Source organism: Poromitra crassiceps, assembly GCF_964638095.1.
Source record: "Poromitra crassiceps genome assembly, chromosome: 6".
Lineage (NCBI taxonomy): Eukaryota > Metazoa > Chordata > Actinopteri > Beryciformes > Melamphaidae > Poromitra > Poromitra crassiceps.
This window is the reverse complement of record NC_139627.1, coordinates 218087-242500: the sequence shown is the minus strand read 5'-3', so window position 1 is coordinate 242500 and position 24414 is coordinate 218087. Positions and strand designations below refer to the sequence as shown.

The 24414-nt window shown below is 42.8% G+C and overlaps 1 protein-coding gene across 1 annotated transcript in view; it reads right to left on the bottom strand.

The window, feature by feature from the left end:
• Window positions 1-24414, bottom strand: part of ttll10 (tubulin tyrosine ligase-like family, member 10) — a gene marked incomplete at its 3' end in the record, with an annotated part of 48649 nt that overhangs the window by 107 nt on the left and 24128 nt on the right. The window contains exons 6-11 of the mRNA XM_083639222.1: window positions 6238-6421; window positions 5769-5940; window positions 4817-4957; window positions 4148-4264; window positions 3598-3691; window positions 1-498 (exon numbers count right to left, since the gene is read on the bottom strand). The exon at window positions 1-498 is cut by the window's left edge and continues 107 nt beyond it. Coding sequence (XP_083495348.1) covers window positions 1-498; window positions 3598-3691; window positions 4148-4264; window positions 4817-4957; window positions 5769-5940; window positions 6238-6421 — 1206 coding nt within the window. The remainder of the gene's footprint in view (window positions 499-3597; window positions 3692-4147; window positions 4265-4816; window positions 4958-5768; window positions 5941-6237; window positions 6422-24414) is intronic.

The following is a 24414-nucleotide window of genomic DNA, read 5'->3' as shown; positions in this document are numbered from 1 at the left end:
GCCCGGACTTCTTGGCTTGTGAGTGGGAGACGAAGGGTTGAAGCCAGGTACATTTGCTCAGCTGGAGTTCGGCCCGAGGCTGGGGGGGCTTGCGCAGATGGCGGGTATTCCCAGGGGTCTCCACAGGGTTAGGGGTGAGATGTGGTTTTGGGGCCACCGGCGTCGATATGGAGTTTGTATTTGAAGGCGTGTGCACTGATGGGTCTTTGCGCTGTCGCCTGTATGTCTCTAAGACATTCACGGACATAATATCTGGGGGCGTTCTCGATGCACTTTTACCCGTCTTCCCCGACTTACAAATTGTACGTTGGGTCTTTGGGGTGGTCCTCTGGTGGGGGGCACTCTGCAGCTTGCTTCTACCTGCTCTGCTCTTGGGGCAGGGCAGGCCAGAAGCAGGGGGAGATGTACCGTTGTATAGCAGCACAAACTCTCTCTGACTGGCCAGCGGGAGGAGTTGCTGTCCACAGCGACACTTGTTGAAGATCTCCAGAGTTATGTCTAAAGAGGAGTGAGGAATAGGAACATAAATAAAACAGCGTGCTGGTGGCATCACGAGTAACTACACCCAAACCCAAATGTTTGGTGAAGCCTGACACCTAATGGTGAAGAATATGGTACTGAACTAGCCTTCTCTTATTGGCTGGTCTTCGCGCCAAGTGATGTCACTCTATAGACTAGAGTCTATAGAGTCTGTAACCCTCTATAGTATAGTATATATAGTATAAAGTCAGTTCAGCACCCTACTTTTCACCATTAGGTGTCAGATGCTAATTGGGCAAACTAACAGGGCGTTCACACCATACGCTGAAGCAACGCTGAAGCAACTCTGGAGCTACGCTGAAGTTTCATTTTGGTGTCCTTGTTAACAGGCGATGCCGTTCACACCAGCAGCGTGCCAAGCTCAAGCCACGCCCAAGCCATGCTGAACCTGCGCTGAAACGATCGTTCAGGATTCAGTTCTATTTTCCAAGCGTGAAGCTGCCAGGTATGAAGTCAATGGAAGTTGTGGGCGGGGTCAAGGCGCGCCGAGCAAGGCACTGAGGAAAAGAGAGTGCTTCTTGTGTGACCGGTTTAGCGTGAGCTCAGCTTCAGCTTGGCTTTAGCTTCAGCTCTGCTTCTGTTAAGCGCCTGGTGTGAACACATTTGGTAACATAAACTCTGACAGTACTAGGGATGCACCATATTGGATTTTTTGCTCTCATCCAATATATGCCGATATTTTCCAACTCTTTTGGTCAATTGCTGATACAAATACGATATATACAACACATTATTATGCCTACTCTTATCGTGATGGCCACAATCAGTGGGAAAAAGGAGAACTACTACTTCTTAGACCTTACCTATGTTTGTGTTGCGATACTGGAGGGGGGGATGTATGTTATGGTCAGGGACGGCTGGTATCAGTGGGCTAGGGGGGCTAAGCCCCCCCTATCATTTCCAATAAAATGAGAACATTATTATTATTATTTATTCTCTACTTAAATTACATTAAACAAACTTAGAATTGCTTGTTTTATGTTGGTGGAACCTATTAGAGCAGCAACAGCGCCATCTATAATCACAAGAAAATCATTGCAATGGGCTAGTTTTGGTGAGCCCAAACACACTCCCCTCAGCCTTCAATCACCTTCGTTATAAGTGATTGACAAGTGTCTGGCACGTCCCCCTTGAGCTGCGGCCATCTACGGTAGTCTGGGCACCTTCCACCCCGCTTTTTGTCATGGGGCGTAAACCACGGAACCAGAATGAACACCGGAAGGCAGTGCGCCAAAAAACATCTGTGTTGCTGTTAGCTTGATGTCTCTTCCCTCGATTAATTGTCTGATGCAAAGCTTCTGTATTGGCTTAAAAGATGTGAGATTGTGAATCCGCAATGTTTCTAAAAGAACTTCGGTACGTCCATCTTTTGTTTTGTTGTTTGCCGTTCTGATACTTGGGTCAAATTGTCAAGTTAACGTGAAAGTTGACGAGCTAGAAACGCTGCCATCCGGTCTAGGGCGGGCTCTAGGCCGGAACCAGTAGGGTGACAAAATCAATTGTGGGCGGGAGCCAGGCTCTTTCTCGCCGAGAAGAGCCTGGTGACGCGAGGTTAATCTACGGGCCATTTGGGCTAAACTCGGACAGCCCATGGTTCAGCCCACCAGGGCCGACCTGCCACTGACTTGACAACCAATGACAGCTCGAATATGACATGCACACTACAAGTGAGAATCAGGAAATGGCGCTGAGGTGGAACACTTTCTCATTCATTTTCCTTGATCTCTGACGGGGGGAAATTATAAGTGAAGAGTCCAAGGAAAGGGACAAAGACAAAATCGTAAGTTTTGTGTTACGTGGGCACTGGGCACAACAGCTGTAGCTCGTTAAACATCAAAGGGAAAAGATGTGAACAGCTCTCTCTGTTGCTCTCTCTCTGTCGCTCTCTCTCTCTCTCTCTCTCTCTCTCTCCTCTTGTGGTCTGGTAAAGACAATCTGTTTGGGAATGTGTTGGTTTTGCATATCTACCTAAGAGAAGGTATTGCTCAGTCTGCTATTATTGGTAGCCGCTTGATATGGAGAAGGGCAGAAGGCGCTGCTTTTTGTATTCTTGAAGTGGATACTAACCAATATCTTGTATTACAGTATAACTGTATTTGTCAATTTGCCACTGCCATCACCCTGTGTGGTGTTCCTTTTTTTGTACACATTATTGTGGCAGTTTTGTAACTGTTTCCCAGCATCTGACTGCATTATTAGTGTTTATATCCTTTTGTACTCTGTATTTATGTGGACATAAATTAATCATTTAAATGTGTGTGTGTGTGTGTGTGTTGTGTGAGAGAGAGTGATGAGCATGAGCTATTGGTGGTTATAATTTTTTAGCCCCTCCACCCAATATCACCACCAGCTGTCACTGGTTATGGTTATGTATTTATATGATGTATGATGTGATCATCTATGTTCTTGAAACATGTACTGACTGTGAAAACAAATTTCCTGTGGGAAAAATAAAGCTATCTATCTACACTTATTGTATAGTTACTGTCATGTTTTGCAAATGTTTAAATATACCCGTTCCTTGTCTTCTCCCCCCACCCCTGTATGTGAGTACTTTGACAGCAACGCAAACCGGAGTCAAATTCCTTGTATGCATACATACTTGGCCAATAAAGCTGATTCTGATTCAACTTAAACTAAACATGCCATATGTTTATTTATGTACTGTAACATTTTCTTTCAAACAAAACAGAGTATTTCAACATAATTAAATTAAAAAAATAAATTAAAACATCATGTTATTGGCCTGTCATATGGTATGAGCAGAAATATGTGTTTGGGGCCGATGCCGATATTTGATTTAAAAGCCTTATATCAATCAATACCAATGACCTGCCGATATAATTGTGGATCCTTAGACTGTACCATTCAACAACAGTGAGATGACCTGACATGACCTGACACGACCTGACATGACCTGACATGACATACAGAGTACATTTTTGCTTTTTGTTTTGAGCTAACATAAAGGCCTTCAGATGGATTGTATTCTTTCCATCTGGAGTGCAAATAAGCCACATCAATATGATATGATAATAATCTGAGTTATGTGCTCACCCAATGTCTCGACCACAGCACTGGGTATCACCTCCTTTAGGACCTCACAGTTGGTGTGGAGAGCCGGATTACAGTTCATCTCCAAGAGCCACACCTTTTGGGGTTAGATGAAGACATCAGTCAGACAGATGGACAGGGGTGGACTGGGATCATAATTCAGGCTTTGCATTAGATACCAAGCAGGCCAGGCTGATACGGGCCGACGCGTGTGCCGGCATCCAAAGGGCGTTTGAAGCCAGATTTGGGCCGTTTGAAGCCCAATTTGGGCCGTTTGAAGCCAGATTTGGGCCGTTTGAAGCCCAATTTGGGCCGAGTCCAATTTTACAATGAGATGCACCCACTTTAACCCTGAATAAAGTAATAAAACCACTAGTAAACCAGTAGACGGCGCCTGGCCTGCTGTTCAGTGAGTGGCCTGACTGCGGGCCAGGCCAGGCCAGGCCACCGGGCATTTGCCCGACGTGCCCGATTATGCAGTCCGTGCCTGCAGATGGACACACAAGCACATAGATGGCTGACTATAGACGACAAGGAACTAGTTTCCACCTACCTTGAATTCCTCGTCAACCATGAAATCGCAACCAATTAGGTCAAAGAAGCCCAGTCTGCGGTCCAACTTGGATTTGACGGCGAAAAAACACTGGGTCATGATCTGCTGCATGCGCTTCTGATGCAGGGAGGGACAGACAGACAGACCGACAGTCAATCAATCAGTCAAAACAAAGGGTTATAGGTGATGTGATGTAATGCATGCTCTGGCAGCCATATTGGAGGTCCACAGCTCTTGGTAACATCTGAGAACAGCTGATTTATAAACTTAAAATGCGACCCTCTCAACATTACTTAATTAATGCGACCCTCTCAACATTACTTCTTTAATGTGACCCTCTCAACATTATGGAATAGACATGGTTAATGTCTGTGTTGTTGTTGTTGTTTGTTTTGTGGGGGGGGGGGGGTAATTTATTAACCCTGATACATATGTGATTAATTCAGATAAGTAGTCGATAGACATGTAAACTTGGATAAAAACAGACACCAAACAAAATGTCATAATGTTAATGCAGAAGACGATAGAAAACAGACACCAAACAAAATGTAATACTGTATGTTAACGCAGAAGACGATAGCTGTGCAAACTTACAACCTCAATGACCTGCATGTGTGAACAAGCGTTATACTCCTAATTGGTCCCAGAGGGGTTAACTACGATACTCACTGCAAAGGCACCCAGCACCCAGTCCCTGGGCAGATCCTTGGCAACCCTAAACCTGTCGTTGATGTAGGTGTTGAAGCTCTCAATGGACCAGACAGTGTCCTCTTTCAGCAGGCTGTAGAGCGGATGCTTCTTCTGCATGCACTGGAGATGGCCAGCAGGGGGAGCAGGAGAGACATGGTGAGTGAGGAGTGGAGGAGACGGGTTAAACATCTTCATCTAATAATCCTGGATGCTATTTTCCTCGTCATTTGCCTTTATTGTAACTAAGATGCCATATCACAGGCTATCATAGAGAGCCAGCAATGTCCTCCATGCTACACACATGTTTCACCTGGCATCAATCTGCCCAGAGGCTACTGTATCTCCTTTTGATCACATGTGCAATGAAGTGATCTACTAAGGTAAGGTTTCATTTCATGTGGTTGTTGAAATGAGCTGAAACTGAAAGTCAGCATTTCCTTCAAAGTATTGTGCAATAAAAGACCATGCAATCAAATTGCCTTTTTAACTGTCTATTTGTCTAAACGTCTACTTACTCATTTTGGTCGCTCTTTTGTTTTCCCTGTTCTTTGTACTTTTCTTGTTTTTACTGTTGCTTTTGCTTTTCTTATTTATGGTTTGCTTGTTTCTTTTCTCTTGTTTTTGCTTATATTGTACGCTTTGTAAGGATTCTTTTGAATATTGGTTCTAATTTATGTGCAAATAAATAAATAAATAAATAAATAAATAAATACATAAATAAATAAATTTCCTCTAGCATTGATTGATTTGTCATATTTCCATAGTTTGCTTGTGATATCAGGGCCAGGAAATCTGAGTCTTTCATAATTTCTTCCCATGTATTCTGGCAGGCTGTGTAATATGTGTACCTGATTGGTCAGGTGTATTATAGGTACACCTGATTGGTCAGGTGTATTATAGGTGTCCCTGATTGGTCAGGTGTATCATGTACCTGATTGGTCAGGTGAGCAGAGAGGTTGTTGGAGCTTGGGTCATAGAGGTCACAGGTCAGTCGCACATAGCCGTGGCGAAAGAAGACCATGAAAGGTGTAGTGCAGGCGATCAGCAGGTAGGAGCGCACGTCAAACTTTCTCCCCCTTAACAGCAGCGGGTTCTGGACATACCTGAGGGCATAACAGCTAAATCATAGGTTTCCAAAAAAACCTCACACTTATCTGTCAACATGAACAAAGACACATTATAGAAATAGACAATCTGAACACTATCACATCTCAGGTACGCTGTTATTATCAGTCACTAGCCTAAACACACACACAACATCAAATTCAAGGACTTTTCAATGACTTTCTAAAAGTTCAACAGTACAAATCCTAAAACAAAAAAACTACTCAAGTAGCCTACTTGTACTTGTACTTAAGTACTTGTACTTGAGTACTTTCCACCTCTGTATGTTGGCCTACCGTTGGACAATGCGAGCCTGCGGTGGGCGGAGGCAGGTGTTGCGGCTGGCCTGGTGCTCCATGCCCTGCAGCTTGAGCCTGAGCGAGGCCACGTCCTTCAGGCTCCTCAGCAGGAAGATGCCTCGGCCCTGGTTCAGACCTGTGGGCTTACAAATCCACACTTGCCCCTCTCTGCTGCCCCCACCTGGAGACAAACAGAGGCAAGCTTACGCTGTGCTGGGAAATGCACTCCTGTCCATGTGAAGGTGATCGGATGCAACCTGCCAGAACACACCGCCAGGACGCTGAAGCGGTCTCATAAAATCATGGCCGACCCCTCCCACCGCAGACACAAACTCCCCCTCGGCAAGAGACTGAGGTCTGTCAAGACCAAAAACTCTTGCCACAAGCAAAGTTTTAAGCAAAGTTTTAAATAAAATGTAACTGAAATATATTAAATCAAAAGTGTATTTGTTCAAATAATTATGTAAATACGGTTACTATAAACTGAATATAAACTAATCGAATAGACTTGAAGACACTTTAAGACATTTTAACAAAAATGACATGGAATTGAAATAGTTAAAGTCAGGTTTGGGGTATACTGATTTCTTTGAGTGTATTTAACACTTCTATTCATGTATATTGTATATTATTGGACTGTACCTGCAATTTTGTGACTTTGCCTTCAGATATTTTCTTTTTATCGCTGAATATTGATATTGATATGACCGCTACGCTGCATAATTACACTATAACCTCATGTGTAATCCTGCATATTGTGGCAATAAGTTATTCTGATCCTGATTACTGCTAAATATAAATAATATATTAAATAATGCTGTGAAATTCTATACCTAATATTGTATGACACCTGGCTGTCCTATTCTATTCTATTCTATTCTATTCTATTCTATTCTATTCGGTTCTATTCGCAGTCGGTAGCGCTGTCGCCTCACAGCTAGAAGGTCCTGAGTTCGATTCTCTCCAGTGCCTGTGGGCACTGGAGTTGTGACCCCCCCATATCTTCAGTGCCTACTGCCCAGGTGGGCTATCTCGTGGAGTTTGCATGTTCTCCCCGTACTCCCCAGGGGGTTCCTCCGTACATAACCCCCCACTAAAAACATGCAGAAGATTGTCATCCGACCAGTGACGACAACATAGTTGGTCCCCGGGCGCTGGAAAGAAAAAGCGACCACTGCTCCCGGCCTGCCCCCTGGAGGAAAGGACAAGCCTGGATGGGTCAAATGCAGAGGACAAATTTCACCGGCCACAGTCAGCATGAATGTGTGTTGTGGCTGCATGCATGTGTTGTAGTGTGTTCGTGTGACAATAAAGACGGGCTGCCGTCTGAAATCGTTTTTTTTTTTTTTCATGTACCGTAAAACTTCTAATAGGGGCCCTCTCCCCAATAACCGCAGGGGGTCAAACTCAATTTTGCACATAAGCGCCGGTCTTCCATTAACAGCCGGGAGCGGTTATTAGAATCAATATGTTTTTTCTCCCCCATTAGGCCTACGGTATGTTTTTGTGTTGACTGAATTCAGTCACTTACGGTAATGACGTGTGTTTTGGAGGAAGTCAGGCGGAAGTCAGTCATGCTCTTTCTCCCCCTGTCAGACAGTTTTATATTTTATTCTGACATTGTAACAGTCACTTTGGTTGCAATTACATGTTGGTCCACTGTGTGGCGCTCCTTGTTATTGTATTGTCTTTACGACAACTTACTTTACTTGTCTCTTCTTCTCCAGTCTGCCTCCACCACGCAAGACGCAAGTCAATGGCGGAAGCATTTGAAAATTGCGGAAGCCAACTCGTCTGTTCTAAGAGAAGTCAGACTATTCTCTGTTACAAGACTTGGGTGTGTGTGAATTAGCGTTCTCTATGTCTAACTTCTACATGTGTGTAGAGAATTAGTGCCGTAGAGACCAGGCTTAATATGGTCGACAAGTATTAGCAATGAATAAACAGTCTGCGCAAATCCCACAACTGCCGTGGTTTGAGTCTGTCATGTTAGCTGGCTATCCAGGAGGCTAACAAGCTGAAGCTACACAACACCCCCAAGCTTGTTACAACATGTATTGGAAACTTGTCTTGGTGTCTACGTATTTGGTAAGTTTGCTTGTTTGTCTAGTAGTGCTGCAGTGCTGTTTTGTTAGCGTTAGTTTGGTAGCTAACGTTAGCGTGCGTTCTACAATGACGTTGCTATGACTTTCCAATGAAACACTAGTCTCGCTGGTCAGCGTCCCCTCCCTACTCATGGAAGGGAGAGGAGGCTGGCCAGCGAGACTAATGAAACACAAACAACGGAATGTGTGAGCGGTAGGCTAATGTTAATTGTTTAAAATATGGTATTGTCAGTGGTGACTGTGCACACTAGGAGATTCATTAGGAGATTGACAGTCTAATTCACTACACTACCCAGACGGCCCGCGCGCCGACGCGGTGACGTCAGGGTGGACGTTGTTACCGGTATTTAAACCGGGAAGTTGGAATGAATGTTGTGTTGTCAGAGTGAGTGCAGAGTGTGCAATAAAGCACTGGGTTTTTACTTGCATCCAAACCAAGTGCTTCCCTCTTTATTCCTGCTGCTGGATTCTACTTTATATTCCCTGGATTACTACAGTATGGCTGTTTGGCAGAGGGATTAAGAGGAGAGCAATGAACTGATACTGTAATGTACTGGTAGTTGGATGATGATGATGGTGATGAAGGCAATACTAGGCAGTACAATACTAGGCATGTTCAAAAATCAAAACTGCCTGTAGCGGGATCATGTCTATGTTCCCCGGGTTCTATGTTCCCCGGGTTCTATATTCCCCGTTTTTCACTAACCCTAAACCTAACCTCCCCCAGACCCTAACCCAAAACCTAAGGTCTCCCACCCCCCACGCCTAAACCTAACCTCCCCCAGACCCTAACCCAAAACCTAACCTCTCCCAGGGAACATAGCGGGGAACATAGGACCCTATTTGGGAAAAGCGGGAACATAGGACCCGGGGAACATAGGACCCGGGGAACATAGGGATGACCCCCCTGTACCTACCCTATTGTGTGTACTAATCGTGCATTCCTTTATAACTGGGAACTGGTAATGTTACCGGTTCAAAGTTCATGAGCTGGGACGTGACGTCACTAGAGCTGGTATTTCCCATTCCAAACTCGTAGGAGTCTCTGCAGCCCCGACCTAAAAAAATCCAAGATGGCTGCTCCGCGCAAAAACAACAGTAGTTATAATCGTATAAATGCTATTTAGCACTTCTGTCTTGTTTGTGTCTCGTTAAATCAGCTGTACGCACAGCACGGCCTACTTCTATCTGTGTGGACATGAGGCTGCAGTGTTTGATGCGCAAAATGCCACGAAATGCCTTGTTATATCAACTGTTATTGCTAACAATGGCTAGCCTGGCTAGCGAGTGGATCTGACCAGTGAACAGTGAACTTCCCAGCTCAACTTTTCTGCAAATGGAATGCTAACAAAACGGATGTGACGTCATTTAGCCTCCACGTCCCAGTTCTTTTGCGATAAAGGAACGCACGATGAGTACTATCTCACTGGTTTAAATAAGCAATTTGATACTTTCCGTTTTTGCTGACCAGAAATTCTGTGCAAAAACTAATAATCGCCTGGGTCAATTTTGTACATTAAAGAAATAACCGCCTGACTCCAATTGCCGCCTGGTCTCCTTTAACCGCCTGGGGTCAGACTCGATTTAGCATAATAAACGCCCGGGCCCTTATTGGCAGTTTTACGGTATTATGTTCTGGTCTGTTCTACAGTATGTTCTGATCTTTTCAGTTAGTCTGTGTTGTGTTCTATGTGGTTCTGTTCTGTAGTAAATTACACTTGACAGTTTGGTTCTATGTCGTTAGTTCCATGTTGTGGTCTGTTCTCTTCTGCTCCATAGACTCATTCAACAGCCAGAGATCTGAAGCAGGTGTCTGTCTTGTCCCATGTTGACTTTGTGATAACCATATGTTCGTCATAACCTGTGCACCAGTTGACATAACGCCTTTATGTCATTCACAGTCAACAATACAGAAACCCATGTATCTCGCCTCATGTCAAAGTCCACGGCATCGATTGAAAACGGTCATCAGTCCTAAATTGATGAATAACATGGATTGTATTAATCTGGGTGTCACAGTGCACATGCTTAGTTAGTGATGAATAACATGGATGTTATTTCTCTGCATGTCACAGTGCACATGCTTAGTTAGTGATGAATAACATGGATGTTATTTCTCTGGGTGTCACAGTGCACATGCTTAGTTAGTGATGAATAACATGGATGTTATTTCTCTGCGTGTCACAGTGCACATGCTTAGTTAGTGATGAATAACATGGATGTTATTTCTCTGGGTGTCACAGTGCACATGCTTAGTTAGTGATGAATAACATGGATGTTATTTCTCTGCATGTCACAGTGCACATGCTTAGTTAGTGATGATGAATAACATGGATGTTATTTCTCTGCGTGTCACAGTGCACATGCTCAGTTAGTGATGAATAACATGGATGTTATTTCTCTGGGTGTCACAGTGCACATGCTTAGTTAGTGATGATGAATAACATGGATGTTATTTCTCTGCGTGTCACAGTGCACATGCTCAGTTAGTGATGAATAACATGGATGTTATTTCTCTGGGTGTCACATAGGGATGCACCGATATGAAAATTTTGGTCGATGCCGATAACCGATATTAACATTGCTGTTATGGCCGATAACCGATATTTACCGATGTCGATATGATCTGTATAAAACCACATTTTTATGATCATCACATTTTGTACATACTGAAAAACACATGTTAACACTGAATTTGAAAAAGTTATGCATTTCTTTATTTGCAAAGCCTTTGGAAAAGCCCATAAATCATAGATTTACTGCATTATTTCATATCAATGGGAAGAATTTGGCTGATAATGATAACCGATATTAACATTGCAACATCTGACCGATACCGATATGACCGATATGTTAAGAAATCGGCCGATACTGGCCGATACCGATATGATTGCCGATATATCGTGCATCCCTAGTGTCACAGTGCACATGCTTAGTTAGTGATGAATAACATGGATGTTATTGCTCTGCGTGTCACAGTGCACATGCTTAGTTAGTGATGAATAACATGGATGTTATTTCTCTGGGTGTCACAGTGCACATGCTTAGTTAGTGATGAATAACATGGATGTTATTTCTCTGCGTGTCACAGTGCACATGCTTAGTTAGTGATGAATAACATGGATGTTATTTCTCTGCGTGTCACAGTGCACATGCTTAGTTAGTGATGAATAACATGGATGTTATTTCTCTGGGTGTCACAGTGCACATGCTTAGTTAGTGATGAATAACATGGATGTTATTTCTCTGGGTGTCACAGTGCACATGCTTAGTTAGTGATGAATAACATGGATGTTATTTCTCTGCATGTCACAGTGCACATGCTTAGTTAGTGATGAATAACATGGATGTTATTTCTCTGCATGTCACAGTGCACATGCTTAGTTAGTGATGAATAACATGGATGTTATTTCTCTGCGTGTCACAGTGCACATGCTTAGTTAGTGATGAATAACATGGATGTTATTTCTCTGCGTGTCACAGTGCACATGCTCAGTTAGTAAGCAGTGATGCAGCGGTGCATGTTCAGTACATCCTGTTTGTGTCTCAGCCCTACCCTCTGCTGACTGGTCTCCATGGTAACAGCATGTTCCCCTGGTGATTGTATCAGGGCCTTCTGGGAGGTGAAGTGCATTATTTTCCAACATCCACAACCTCTCATTAAACTGTCACCAAGGCAACTATTGTCTTCACCCCAGGTAAAAGGGGTAACTTAAAAAAAAATAGATATCACTATGAACCATCTCTAGTTGATTACTTACATTAAGACAACTATTTTCTTATTACAAGCTTTCTGAAATTGTATGTTTAAATATGCAAATGAGGCATTATCTACTAAAAAGTCCACTAATTTGCATACATTTCCAGAACAGAAATCGTTACTGACTATAATGAAGACATGTGCCAACTTTGATGACGTGGTGTTCAGTATTTTAAGAGCACACGTCGTTGTTTTTTACTTAACCACTATAGCTAGCTTACGCTAGCTATAGCGTATAGCTTACGCTAGCTATAGGTCTCAGAGGAAAACCCAAGACAACCAGCAGTGGGCTGAATGCGGCGAGAGTGACGTTCCTTGCCGGGTCGGCACAGGACACGTGGGTGGGTGCGCCAATCACCGGCCAAGGTGTGGCAGGATGCCTTCAGGTGCACCCGGGTGGTTCTAAAGGTCATTTTTAAGAGGAAAAAAGAAAGGCATTCAGTTCAACGCTGCTGGAGCAGGCTTCAGCATATGTGAGAATCCGAGTTCGACACAAAGTAAAACTGAACATTGTCCATTTTGCCATGTTTTTAGGAATAAAATGTTATATAAATCAGGCTATGAATTATATATGGACAAACCCCTCTGTAAAAAAAAACCCTTCAGAATATACATAGGAATAAAAGTGGAAAGTTTGGTCTATGTAAATATGAGAAAGAGAAAACTGCCTTTTTATCCTTTTCAGCTGCCCTGTCTCACCTTCACACGACCACGCACTATTACTTTTCTAATCATTGTCAAATCCCTGACAGAACAAGTTCTAAGAACACAACAATCTAGTTGAACCTGTGTAGTGTAGGTGGTATTATGAGCACACTAGTGTGTCACAGGTTAGATGAGGTGTGTGGCAAGCAGGGCTGGCCCTGTACAGCTGGGGGCCCTGTACAGCTGTACAGCTGTACAGCTGGGGGCCCTGAGGAGGATCCGTTTAGGGGCCCTGCCTCGCAGTGGATAGACCATGTCTATCAACATCCTGGGCCACACTTCTTTTACACTTCTTTTACTATATATATATACACTGAAAGAAAAACGTCGTTGGATTTAAGTGATTGAATCAATTCAACTGGTTCCACAGGAATCGTTTGCTTTGTCAGCAACCTATACATTCATGTTGATTCAACAAATCAAATTAAAACCATGCAATGTAACTTAGTATGGAAGTGTTAACTTGGTTTGGTCACTTTACTGCAACATCATTTAGTCACTTTAGTTCATCATAATTCATTTACTTTACAACATAATTCAGTCCCTTTAGTCAAACATCATTCAGTCACTTTAGTCAAACATCATTCAGTCACTTTAGCCTAATGTAATTCAATCACTTTACTACATCATTCAGTCACTTCACTCTAACATCATTCAGTCACTTTAGCCTAAAGTAATTCAATCACTTTACTTCCAATGTAATTCAGTCACTTTCCCACAACATAATTCAGTCATTTTATTTTAACATGAATACATTACATTGGATTAATTTAATTTTTATTTGTTGACACAACATGACTGTATAGGTTACTGCCAAAGCAAACACTTCATGTGCAACCGATTTCTATAATTCAATTAAATCAGTTTTTATTTATTTTAGCTACATGTTTGTGCACTTACTCAAATGTCTTATCAAAATGTTCAAAGTAACTAAGTAACTATTGTCACTGTACAAGTACAGTGAAGTTATTACATACTTTGAACCATTTGATAAGACATTTGAGTAAGTGCACAAACATGTAGCTAAAATAAATAAAAACTTTTATTTAATTGAATTATAGAAATTGGTTGCACATGAATTGCAAGTTAATAAAAACAAAATACTGTAAACCCAAAATATGATACACTGTTCATGATTCAACAACCACGACACAATGTTATGAATAACAGTTCAGTGACACATTCTAACTGGGCAGAATATTTTTATTTATTTCCGAACTATGGAAAAACCATCTGATCTGTCAGAAGTAAACAAACGAAGCACAATTTCCAACAAACAGTTTTGACCCATATGACAAAAAAACATTTAAATATTGCAGGGGTTTTCAAGATGGAGAGTGGGGCGGGGGTTGGGTTCAGTGAATTAATTAAACATTACATTAATTATTACATTAGAATAAAATATCTATATTAAAAGATGGTTAAAGGGATAGTTAAATTGGCTCAATTTGTCAGTGGCAATGCGATCAAATAACAATTGTGATGGGGAGGCCCAGATTCTCAGACTTTAAAAACCCCTGCCCTATTCACCTTATTCTTTGCCGATACAGCTTTTTTTTGCCCAGTCATTTCGTAATCGTCTTTCCGGTTTTAAACACGGAAGTAGAGTACACCTACCGCAGTCATTTAGACTTGCCAGAAAGCCGTTTTCAAGCTAAAAAACCCCCAAACTGTTTTAAAGTTTAAATATTTGAAATCTTTAACGAGCAGCGAAGACCGGGAGCGCTGACACCGGTCGGACTAGCTATCTGTCAAACCCTACTCTAGGCTACTGGCAGTGAGAAAACACTGTCGACGTGCTTTTGTAACTAACATTAAATGCCGACCGGGTACAGCCATCGGCTCCTCGCAGCAGTAACTTTATGAACATGTAACTGAAGTTGGCCGCAGTGTAGCTTAATTCTGAATGTTGCCAAATTCAATAGACCCTTTTACAATGGACATCACAGTGTTGCGCACGCGTCGCAGTATCCAAAACTCTGTGGAACTCAAGCCAAAACGAGAGACCCCTGGAACACAGGGAAAAGACGTCTCGTGCTGTATGTGCGTGTAATCTAGAAAATAATATTTCACAGAATGTAAATTTATACTATTTATAAAAATAGTAAAAAAAATATAAAAATACTGTTTTATTTATCTCAAAAAATATAGAAATAAAGTGCTATTTAATTATTTAAAACAGAAACTTTTTAACGTTTGTTCAAGTATATATAACATAAAATATTAAGTGCTTATTGCTTCATAATTTTAAGACGGTGGGTGGTGTCTGTCTGTGTCTGTCAGTCAGTCTAGAGTCTCCACCCTAATAATCGGTAGGCGAGGGAATGGACCGCCACCCGGGCCGCCGGGAGCGTCAGTAGTGTACACGTTCGTCAGAGCAGAGCGTCAGTAGTGTACACGTTCCTCAGAGCAGAGTGTCAGTAGTCTACACGTTGCTCAGAGCAGAGCGTCAGTAGTGTACACGTTCCTCAGAGCAGAGCGTCAGTAGTGTACACGTTCCTCAGAGCAGAGCGTCAGTAGTGTACACGTTCCTCAGAGCAGAGTGTCAGTAGTCTACACGTTCCTCAGAGCAGAGCATCAGTAGTGTACACATTCCTCAGAGTGGAGCGTCAGTAGTGTACACGTTCCTCAGAGCGGAGCGTCAGTAGTGTACACGTTCCTCAGAGCGGAGCGTCAGTAGTGTACACGTTCCTCAGAGCAAAGCGTCAGTAGTGTACATGTTCCTCAGAGCAGAGCGTCAGTAGTGTACACGTTCCTCAGAGCAAAGCGTCAGTAGTCTACATGTTCCTCAGAGTAGAGCGTCAGTAGTGTACACGTTCCTCAGAGCAGAGCGTCAGTAGTGTACACGTTCCTCAGAGCAGAGCGTCAGTAGTGTACACGTTCCTCAGAGCAGAGCGTCACTATGTACAAGTTCCTCAGAGCAGAGCGTCAGTAGTGTCCACGTTCCTCAGAGCAGAGCGTCAGTAGTGTACACGGTAGCCTGAGGCGCAGCGCCTATAACATTTCAGATGATCCTCCCACGTGCTACATCCTACCCGTGAAGTTCACACTGTCAGGTGAAAAGAAGCGGCTGGCTACTGCACAAGTCTCGGAGGAAGCAGTCCTCACCAGATCAGGAGAGGGCGGAGCAAAAACAACAACAAACAAACAAACAAAAAACACTAATCTCCACCTTGACTGGAGTTGCTCACTGGCTCAGTTTAATCTTCAAGGTTTGAAGCTTGTCATTGAGCTCAAATGCGTCCAACTCCAGAAGGAACTTCTGAAAGAACTGCAATGTGAAGCGCAGCTTCTTGGGGTATTGCAAGTTCAATGCGTAGATCAGGCCCATCAACATGGCACATGCAAATGGGATGTTGTCCAGCTCCTGCAGCACTGCCACACCCTCGATAATAACCCCAACATCATCGAGTTCAGGGGTGGCAGAATGCTTGGTGGTGAAGATCCCCAAGGTTGTTGCTTTGATGGCGAGCTCGATTGAGGCTGTATCCTTGTCCTAGTGTTGAGAAAAAAACAGAGCGGCATTGTCACAACAACAAAACAAACGTATCATCTGCCTGTCAGCGTGTGTTATCATGAAAAGCAATACAGTAAGATAGGCATACCTACAGTAATAATACTTCACATATCGAGGTGTGGGGGGGGGGCACACGACCCTACTTATCTGGTACTTATCTGGATGGTGAAAATTAATATTACGATTGTTCCTCCTCTGTCCCTTTGCTACATACTGCACCACATGATGCACATAATTAAACAAGACAAACATCTTAACAGCAACGGTATTAACACTTTCATTGCATTTGAGATGGCTTTGGCTCGCCTGGAAAGCAGGCGAGAGCAGCCGTGTAGCAGCCGAGTGCAGTCAGCCAATCAGAGGCAGAGATGGGTGGGTTATGCCTTCACCAGCATGGGGAAAAACATATCGCATACAGTACAGTCAACCTAGTGACATCATCAAACAGCACCTGGTTAATCTATCTAGCTGAGGTGAATAATGTCCTATGTCCTCCAAGTATTCTTATTGTGTCACTGAACACACGGTGCAAAAACAATTGATACATAAATATTTTCCTGAAATATCGATAGTATTGTTGAAATAAAATTTGCCCTATCAATTATTGGACAGCTCTATAACAGCGGAACATTGCCAGCACAACTCGAGAGAAAACCAACTGAACTCCTCTCTCTTTCTCTCGGCGTTTCCTGCAGAGCCGCAGCAAGAGGACACAGTATTATGCATGTACATAAGTTTTAGGTTGCTAGACAGTAGACTTAATTGTGTTTTCTTCAATAAGAAAAAGGCCATCAAATTACTTTTATTATTTACGTGTAATTTGATTTTCAGACATGGCAGACGTGAAGAATTTAGACTTTATCAAGCACATAGCTCAGAGAGGATTACCACTTAAATATATTGTGAATTACGGATGTCACGGTACTTGTATTCGTCCTGTGACGTCATGGCATGGGCGTCAGTTCGGTGCGTGTAGCTTTACAACGAACACATGAATACTAACTCCTTACGTTTGGCATAATAGTCAATATCCAAATCATCTTGCGCTGTTTATGAACAGTGCACATCAGAAAACATCCCCAGGGGGGCTGTAGTGGGTGTTTATTATGATTATTTAATTATTCATTTAAAGGAGAATTAATTTTTTTTACACCCCGGACCTTATTTCCAGCTTAAAATATGTTTTACTCACCCAAATAACTTTTGTTTCATTCGGAAGCCTATAGAAGACATTCTCTTCCGAGTAGAGTCCTCGAACAGGCTATGACGGGGCATGCATAATGCACTCTGTAAACAACATATTTTCTGTCACACCGCGGTTTATTATGGTTGTTATATAATATAGAGAACATGGATTAGCTATGTAACGAACCTCCGTGCTGCCGACAGCCTGATCTGTTTGCTGTCCGAGTGTCCGTCACTCAGCTCCTCACCCTCCCACTCCATGTGTATATACTTTATTCCAGACGGGCTCAAATAAATACACGCAGCCATTGAATTCATCATCCATAATCTCGAGATCAGATATCAGCCAGCGGTGTGTTGTGTATGTTGTGTAGCATGCTACAGATCTACTAACCTGCGCTCTGAAATCTACCTTGCAGGGCAGAGTTCGAGCTCAGAGCAGTCAATCTACAGCTCTGTAGATCGACTTCTCTGTAGACATACAGAACATACACAACACACCGCTGGCTGATATCTGATCTCGAGATTATGGACAATGAATTCAATGGCCATGTGTATTTATTTGCGTCGGTCTGGAATAACGTATATACACAAGGAGTGTGAGGAGCACTATCAATGTGACGGACACTCGGACAGCAAACAGAGCAGGCTGTCGGCAGCACAGAGGTTTGTTACATAAATAATCCATGTTGTCTATTATAGAACAACTATAGTGAACGGCAGTGTGACAGAAAATATGTTGACTCTACTCAGCAGAGAATATCTTCTATGGGCTTCCGAATGAAACAAAAGTTATTTGGGTGAGTAAAACATCATATTTTAAGCTAGAAATAAGGTCCGGGGTGTAAAAAAAACAGAATTCTCCACCGACTAGTATTTTGGTGCCGACTAGCAAGGATGTTCAAATGTTTAACCGACTGCTTCCCCATATGCAGTCGTAGAGCCAGCCCTACATAAAACTATAACCTATTGCAAGAGAGTCTCACTGTTAGTGTTTACTGGTTTAATACACTACAGGGCCATGCTGTACCAACTTATGACACTAGGTGGTACACTATATTGTTAAAAATCAACGCCATAGGTTCAAAATTAATGAAAACAAACCTACCCTTGTGAATTTTTTCCCATTGTACCGAACCGTGACACCGAAACCGAGGTACGTACCAAACCATGACTTCTGTGTACGTGACACCCGTGATTTCTGTATACCGTGCACACATATGTATACATACAGTACATCAGTACAGTAGGAGTGACTTACTATGTACTTCTGGACAAGGAGATCAGGATCCTCGTTGAGGTAGAGGCAGAGTCCGTTGATAACATACTCCCTTCCCGCATCAATATCATCCTTAAAGATAAATGACAGAACAGACTCACGTTTCAGCCAGTGAATTGCACAGCATGCCTTTCAAGAGCAACTCCACACCCCAACACTTTTGTAAACTTATATTTAGCGGTATATTTAGCAATATGCTGTTCAATTACTAAAAGGAGCACATGGTGTTCTAAGATGTGTGGGGTTTAACAAAACAGATATAGTTTTAGATTTAGAAGTATTCAGTGGCGATGTCACAATTTGACATACGCTTTATAGGCAAAGGAAGTGAGAGAGAAACAGAGAGAGGAGGGGTGATGACTTGACTTGGAGCCTACAGGGCTGCCTGTCTGTTTCAGCAAGGTCAACCTCATGCAGTGGGTGAAAGTGTGTTTTGACCTCCGTGCAATTATTAGCTTATTGATTACGAAATGCCAATGGAACTTCAATTTTCTACAACACAGACTTTTGCACACTTCTTAGGGCGGGTTCACACCAGAAAGTCCGGGTCATTGGTTCGGGCCGGAGAAGAGGATGATACATAGTTTCGTTTTTCAGCTGGTTCGGTTTGCGTTCACAAGGCCAAAATCCACTAGTCCTGCCCACACGAACCAAAGTCACGTGGGCAGAAATCTCGTTCTGTTATCCACCTTATTTTTGTGAGGCTCCGCTGTAAAATAATTCTGGGAGCAATATCCGGACTAGAACGTGAGCAGCTATGTGTTTACGATGGCTTGACGCTGCCTGGATACTACTGTGCACTGTATGAGCGAGAAGCGCCCGGCTAGCGGGGTAATCTGCACTGCAGCCCATGACTGCAGCGCGTGCCTCCTCGCATCGCATTTCCTTGTCGAACTCCAAAATAACACTAGTTTTGGGAATGTAGCCTAATAATGTTTTCTATCACATCCGCTAACCTGTTGCTCGTTGAACAAGTCGGCATTTATCAGCTCAGCTGCACCGTTTACAGACGGGTACATTAGACGGGCTGTGTTGTGTCAAGCTAGACGTAACGGGGGAAGAGGACAGCAGAAGGAAGCAGCACCCATGGTGCATCATGGCCGCCAAAATAAGGTGGATTGGCCATACAATTTGTCGGGGCAAAAGTAAACAAACCCTGCCACTAGTCCTTTTTGTCTGTTTGTAATGTCGCTGGTAATGAGACGAGATAAGCGAGCTAACTACTACAGCTAGCAAGCAGCTTCTTCTTCCGCGGTATCTTCCAAAACAGGAAATAACCCAAAAAATCAACCCAAAAAATCACGTGCTTCCTCTGACTAGTCCGGGTGGAGTTCACACCAGAAATGGGCCGCTCCAGAGTTCGCTTGAGAGCGGACCGAGACCACCTCTCACAGGCGAACCAGAGCGCGGTTTTTAGTCCGCACCAGAGTTCGAGTAGGAGCGTTCACACCGACCCTACGGACCGTACTAAAGGGGAAAGGTCCGATAGACCGGACTAAACAAGGCTGGTGTGAACCCGCCCTTAGATTTCTATTTAATGTATTCTCTGATGACACTGGCTTGAAATCCCTGCACCCTCAACCATGACTTTAGTTTTGTTAAAGTTTATATTTGTCAACATCCCCTCCACACAATCTAGACGTGTTGCTAACAGATCCCTGATATAACATCCAAGGGTCTGTGAGCTAGACTATAGGTTGATTTATGGCAGGATGCTCAACATTTTTGACAAGTGTCTCTTGACAGAAATAAAATATTCACATATTTTTTATTTATACTTTGGTGAAAGGTTTCAGTCGTCTACAAGGCAACAGCGAGCTGTGACAGAAAGCTCCACTCCTAAATGCAAACAATAACCACAGGCCTCCGCTCCTCCGGACCTCCACACAGAGCCCTGTCTGTTTTCCCTGGGGGAGGAAGTTAGTGGCCCAGGCAGGCTGGCTGTCAAATACCGCTACACTGACAAATCTCTCAGCCAATCAGTGTACGACAAAATATGTCTTACACTGAGCCAATGAAAACCGGGAAATTGAGTCATTTCTTACCGAGACCATGGGATTCAATTCCTTCAGCCTGGTCCTTCGCTGCCCCTTTTCCATTGTAAACACCTTCAGCAGGTTTTCAGAGTGCAGGTCCAGTTGCGATAGGAACTTCGATTGTAGAGGGATGGCCGTGATGCGTTTGAACTCTGCATTTATCTTAAATCACATGCATACCAATTCATTAGACCATTTCCACCAAGCACATTGACATACACTCAAGTCTACCATTACAGTAATGAATAGGGTTGTCATGGTGTTGCGATTTTTGCACTGGTGGTGCTTCTCTTCTCAATCCCTGTAATACCATTAATATTGCATTTGGCCGCTGGACGGTGGTAGCACTACCAAACTCAGTCGCAGATGTGATTTCCAAACAGAAATGTCTGGAATAGCCACACTGAAACTCAACACAGAGCGTATGTATATATATATATATAGAGAGAGAGGGAGAGATATATTAGGGCTGGGACTTTAACACGTTAATTTCGATTAATTAATTAGAGATTAAAATGCGTTAAAAAAAATTACGCATTTTAATGGCACTTTTTTTTGCACTCCAGAGACCACGTCTCTCAGTGGACGGATTCCAGGCATAGCAATCATACCACTTCAGACAACAAATCCCCACATATGGGAAGTGCGCTGACAAACATGGAAGAAGCAGATGAGAATGCGTTGCTTGGCCTGGTGGATGGGAATTTTGGATAAAAAAGAAACTCCCTGATGGAAGTGTGGATAAGAACACTGTTGTTCAAGGCAGCCTCCGGTATCACCTCAATGCTAAACATGTTGCAGCTGCCTGGAGGCCAGAGCTAACGTTACCTTAGCCGCTCATCATGCTTGCAACAGCAACAATCCCACTTAGCTGCTAGTCATACCATACACGTGTTCAGTTGATAGATTTTAATCATCCACTCCAAAGTCCGTTGTAAGGTTGGAAAAACACAAACAACTTTTATTCCACACCCACAAGGTGTCACAGGTTACACCCACTGTTCTTTCTCTTGCTGGATAATATCAAACTAATCAAAAAGGACACTGTATAAAAACAGTGCGTCACCACGGCTAGTCTCTGCCTCAACTGAACTGATTCCACCGTACAACAGCTTAGCTGAGGGTGCGGGTGCAATTCTCTTTAAGTGACAGTACATGATTGTCAAAATAAATGAAAAAGCCAATTCTAGACATACAATATGTAACTTGGAAGTTAAATTTAATGGAAAAACATACTTATGAATAATCATTAGCTTACTTTTAATATTCTAAAGGTCAAAATGTATAACTCAAAATGTGCATCTATTAGGAATAGAACAGATAGTTCTTTAACCAATCTGGAGAGAGGATTCCACACATTTTCTGTTTACTGCAGAGCGGCAGGACTGGGAGACCCACGTTACTGTTTTGTAACAAAATATTAGATAGATATATAGGGAGATATCACTTCCAGCACTTATTCAGTACTAGTAGTATTGAGAAGATATTTTGGGGGGCGGGGACCAAATCCGCTACCATAATTAAGATCCAAGTGTGACCTGTAATCTGGAGAGTATGCTCAATTATTGGTAAAATATCAATGATAACATGCTTAATTAATTGTGATTAATTGTAATGCTCAGTAAAACAAAAAGTTACACACAAAATGAACACTAATTTTATTAATTCAGTACGTTATTGGTACTGTATGTTCAACATTTAGTGGGCTACATTCTAAATGGAACCTCTGAATATGTAGGCTACTTTTTTCTTTCTTTTTTAACAAACATAACGGTGTTCCCAGTGTGGGGCTAGTAAGACCAGGATGAATCCAAGAACATGCCACCAGGAACACGGCCCACCACAACAACCCTAGTACAGCAGACCATTTACTAACCTCAGTCTCGTCGAAGAGCGCTGGCCATCTCGTCATGAAATCGATGACCCGGGGTTCAGAGGCAACAACCTCTTGTCTTCTTAAGGTGAATGTTCTCTCCATTTTAGCCCTAACAGTCTCCCTGTTGTTGCGTATCTTAACATCTGACAGGAGTTCAACCCTAATGTTCTCTAGGGTCTGATCACTCACTCCACAGGGATTGGAGGGGCAGTAAGCCACTTCCCCCCTCTTTGGTTTCTTAACACCAAAAGCAGGACTACGTTTATCCTCTGGTTTACGGTTCAAGGCATTAACGGTAACTTCAGGACATCCAAGTTTCTTGAGATACGTGCGGTAGTTTGCCACCTTGTGTTTGATGCGTCGTTTCCATCCTCCACACCCAGTAAATGAGCCTGCTTCTGCTAAACATGGATGTTTCTGGATGAGCGCCGCTGCAACTGTGTCAACTTCCCCACCTTTGAGATAGACTTTGTATTTGACTATCGCCTGAAGCAACGCCTCAAGTATGTCACTCTTGAGCTTTGGATCACTTTCAATGATCAACAGTGTTCCTTCTTCTCTGTAGGCCTTGTTGTGCTTCTCAAGCTTCAACTCTGCATCGTATGGAAAAGCAGGAATAGTGAAGACTCCTGGCCATGCCAACCTCGTGGGAGTGGACGGTGGGGAGAGCATGAGTGTATCGCCACCAGAAGAAATAGATCCATCAGAGTAACTAGGAACATTTGTTGTAGTTAATTGGGAACTGTCCCCAGAGCCACCAGCAGCAGCATCCACCGGTCTGAAGGGCATGTGGATCACTTTGACGTGAGCTTTGTCTTGAATTTCCTCGATGTGAGTCAAGTTCATAAAGTCGTTTCCAAAAAGTGGATCCATGAATTGCAGTCGAACAGGGTTCTCAATTTGACACTGCCTCCTTATCTCATTCTCCAGCTCAGTCACAGTTTCAGGTAGGCCACCGGCAAACACCACTCTCTGGCAGTTGTCCTCACCCAGGATGACCTTGAGAACCGCTGGGGTTGTCATGGTCAAACTTCTGTGTCTGTGCAAACACACAATAGAAAACATGATGCAAGCTGTAGAGCCGATATCAATTCAAGAGGCATCTTAGCTGGAAGTTGAATGACGTGAAATGTGTGTTGCCACTTCAGGGTTTAAACAAATTATCAAAAGTATTCCTTTCCCAATGGTAGACACTGTAAGGATGTGTGATTTATATTTTAGATATAAAATAATGCAATTAGCATATTTCACTTTTTTCACTATTCCCAGTCAATTCACCAACAAGACATTAATTACGGCCCGGCACTGGAACACCTAAATGGATTGTAAGGTAGAAACACTCATTAGTGTTCTGCTTGCAGCTGTTACTTCCTGCCTTTTAGAAAGAAAATGGGCGAATTAGGTGGGAACTGGGAGTGAGGCGAATTTAGGGTCTTACTGCAAAGCAACAGTCATTCCTGTTCTATAAGAGCATGAAGGATGCAACTCTACAATTGATGCATATAATACAGACACACACACATATTTATATATACACACATATCTCTATATATATATATCTATATCTATATATATAGATATAGATATAGATACTTTTTTTTATGACACTCCCCAGGGGAAGGGACCACATGTAGGCCAATTGTAATTGGCAGAAGATTTGAAAATAGTTTCTTAAAAAATAAAAAAAGGTTTTCGTTTTTTTTCCATTAAT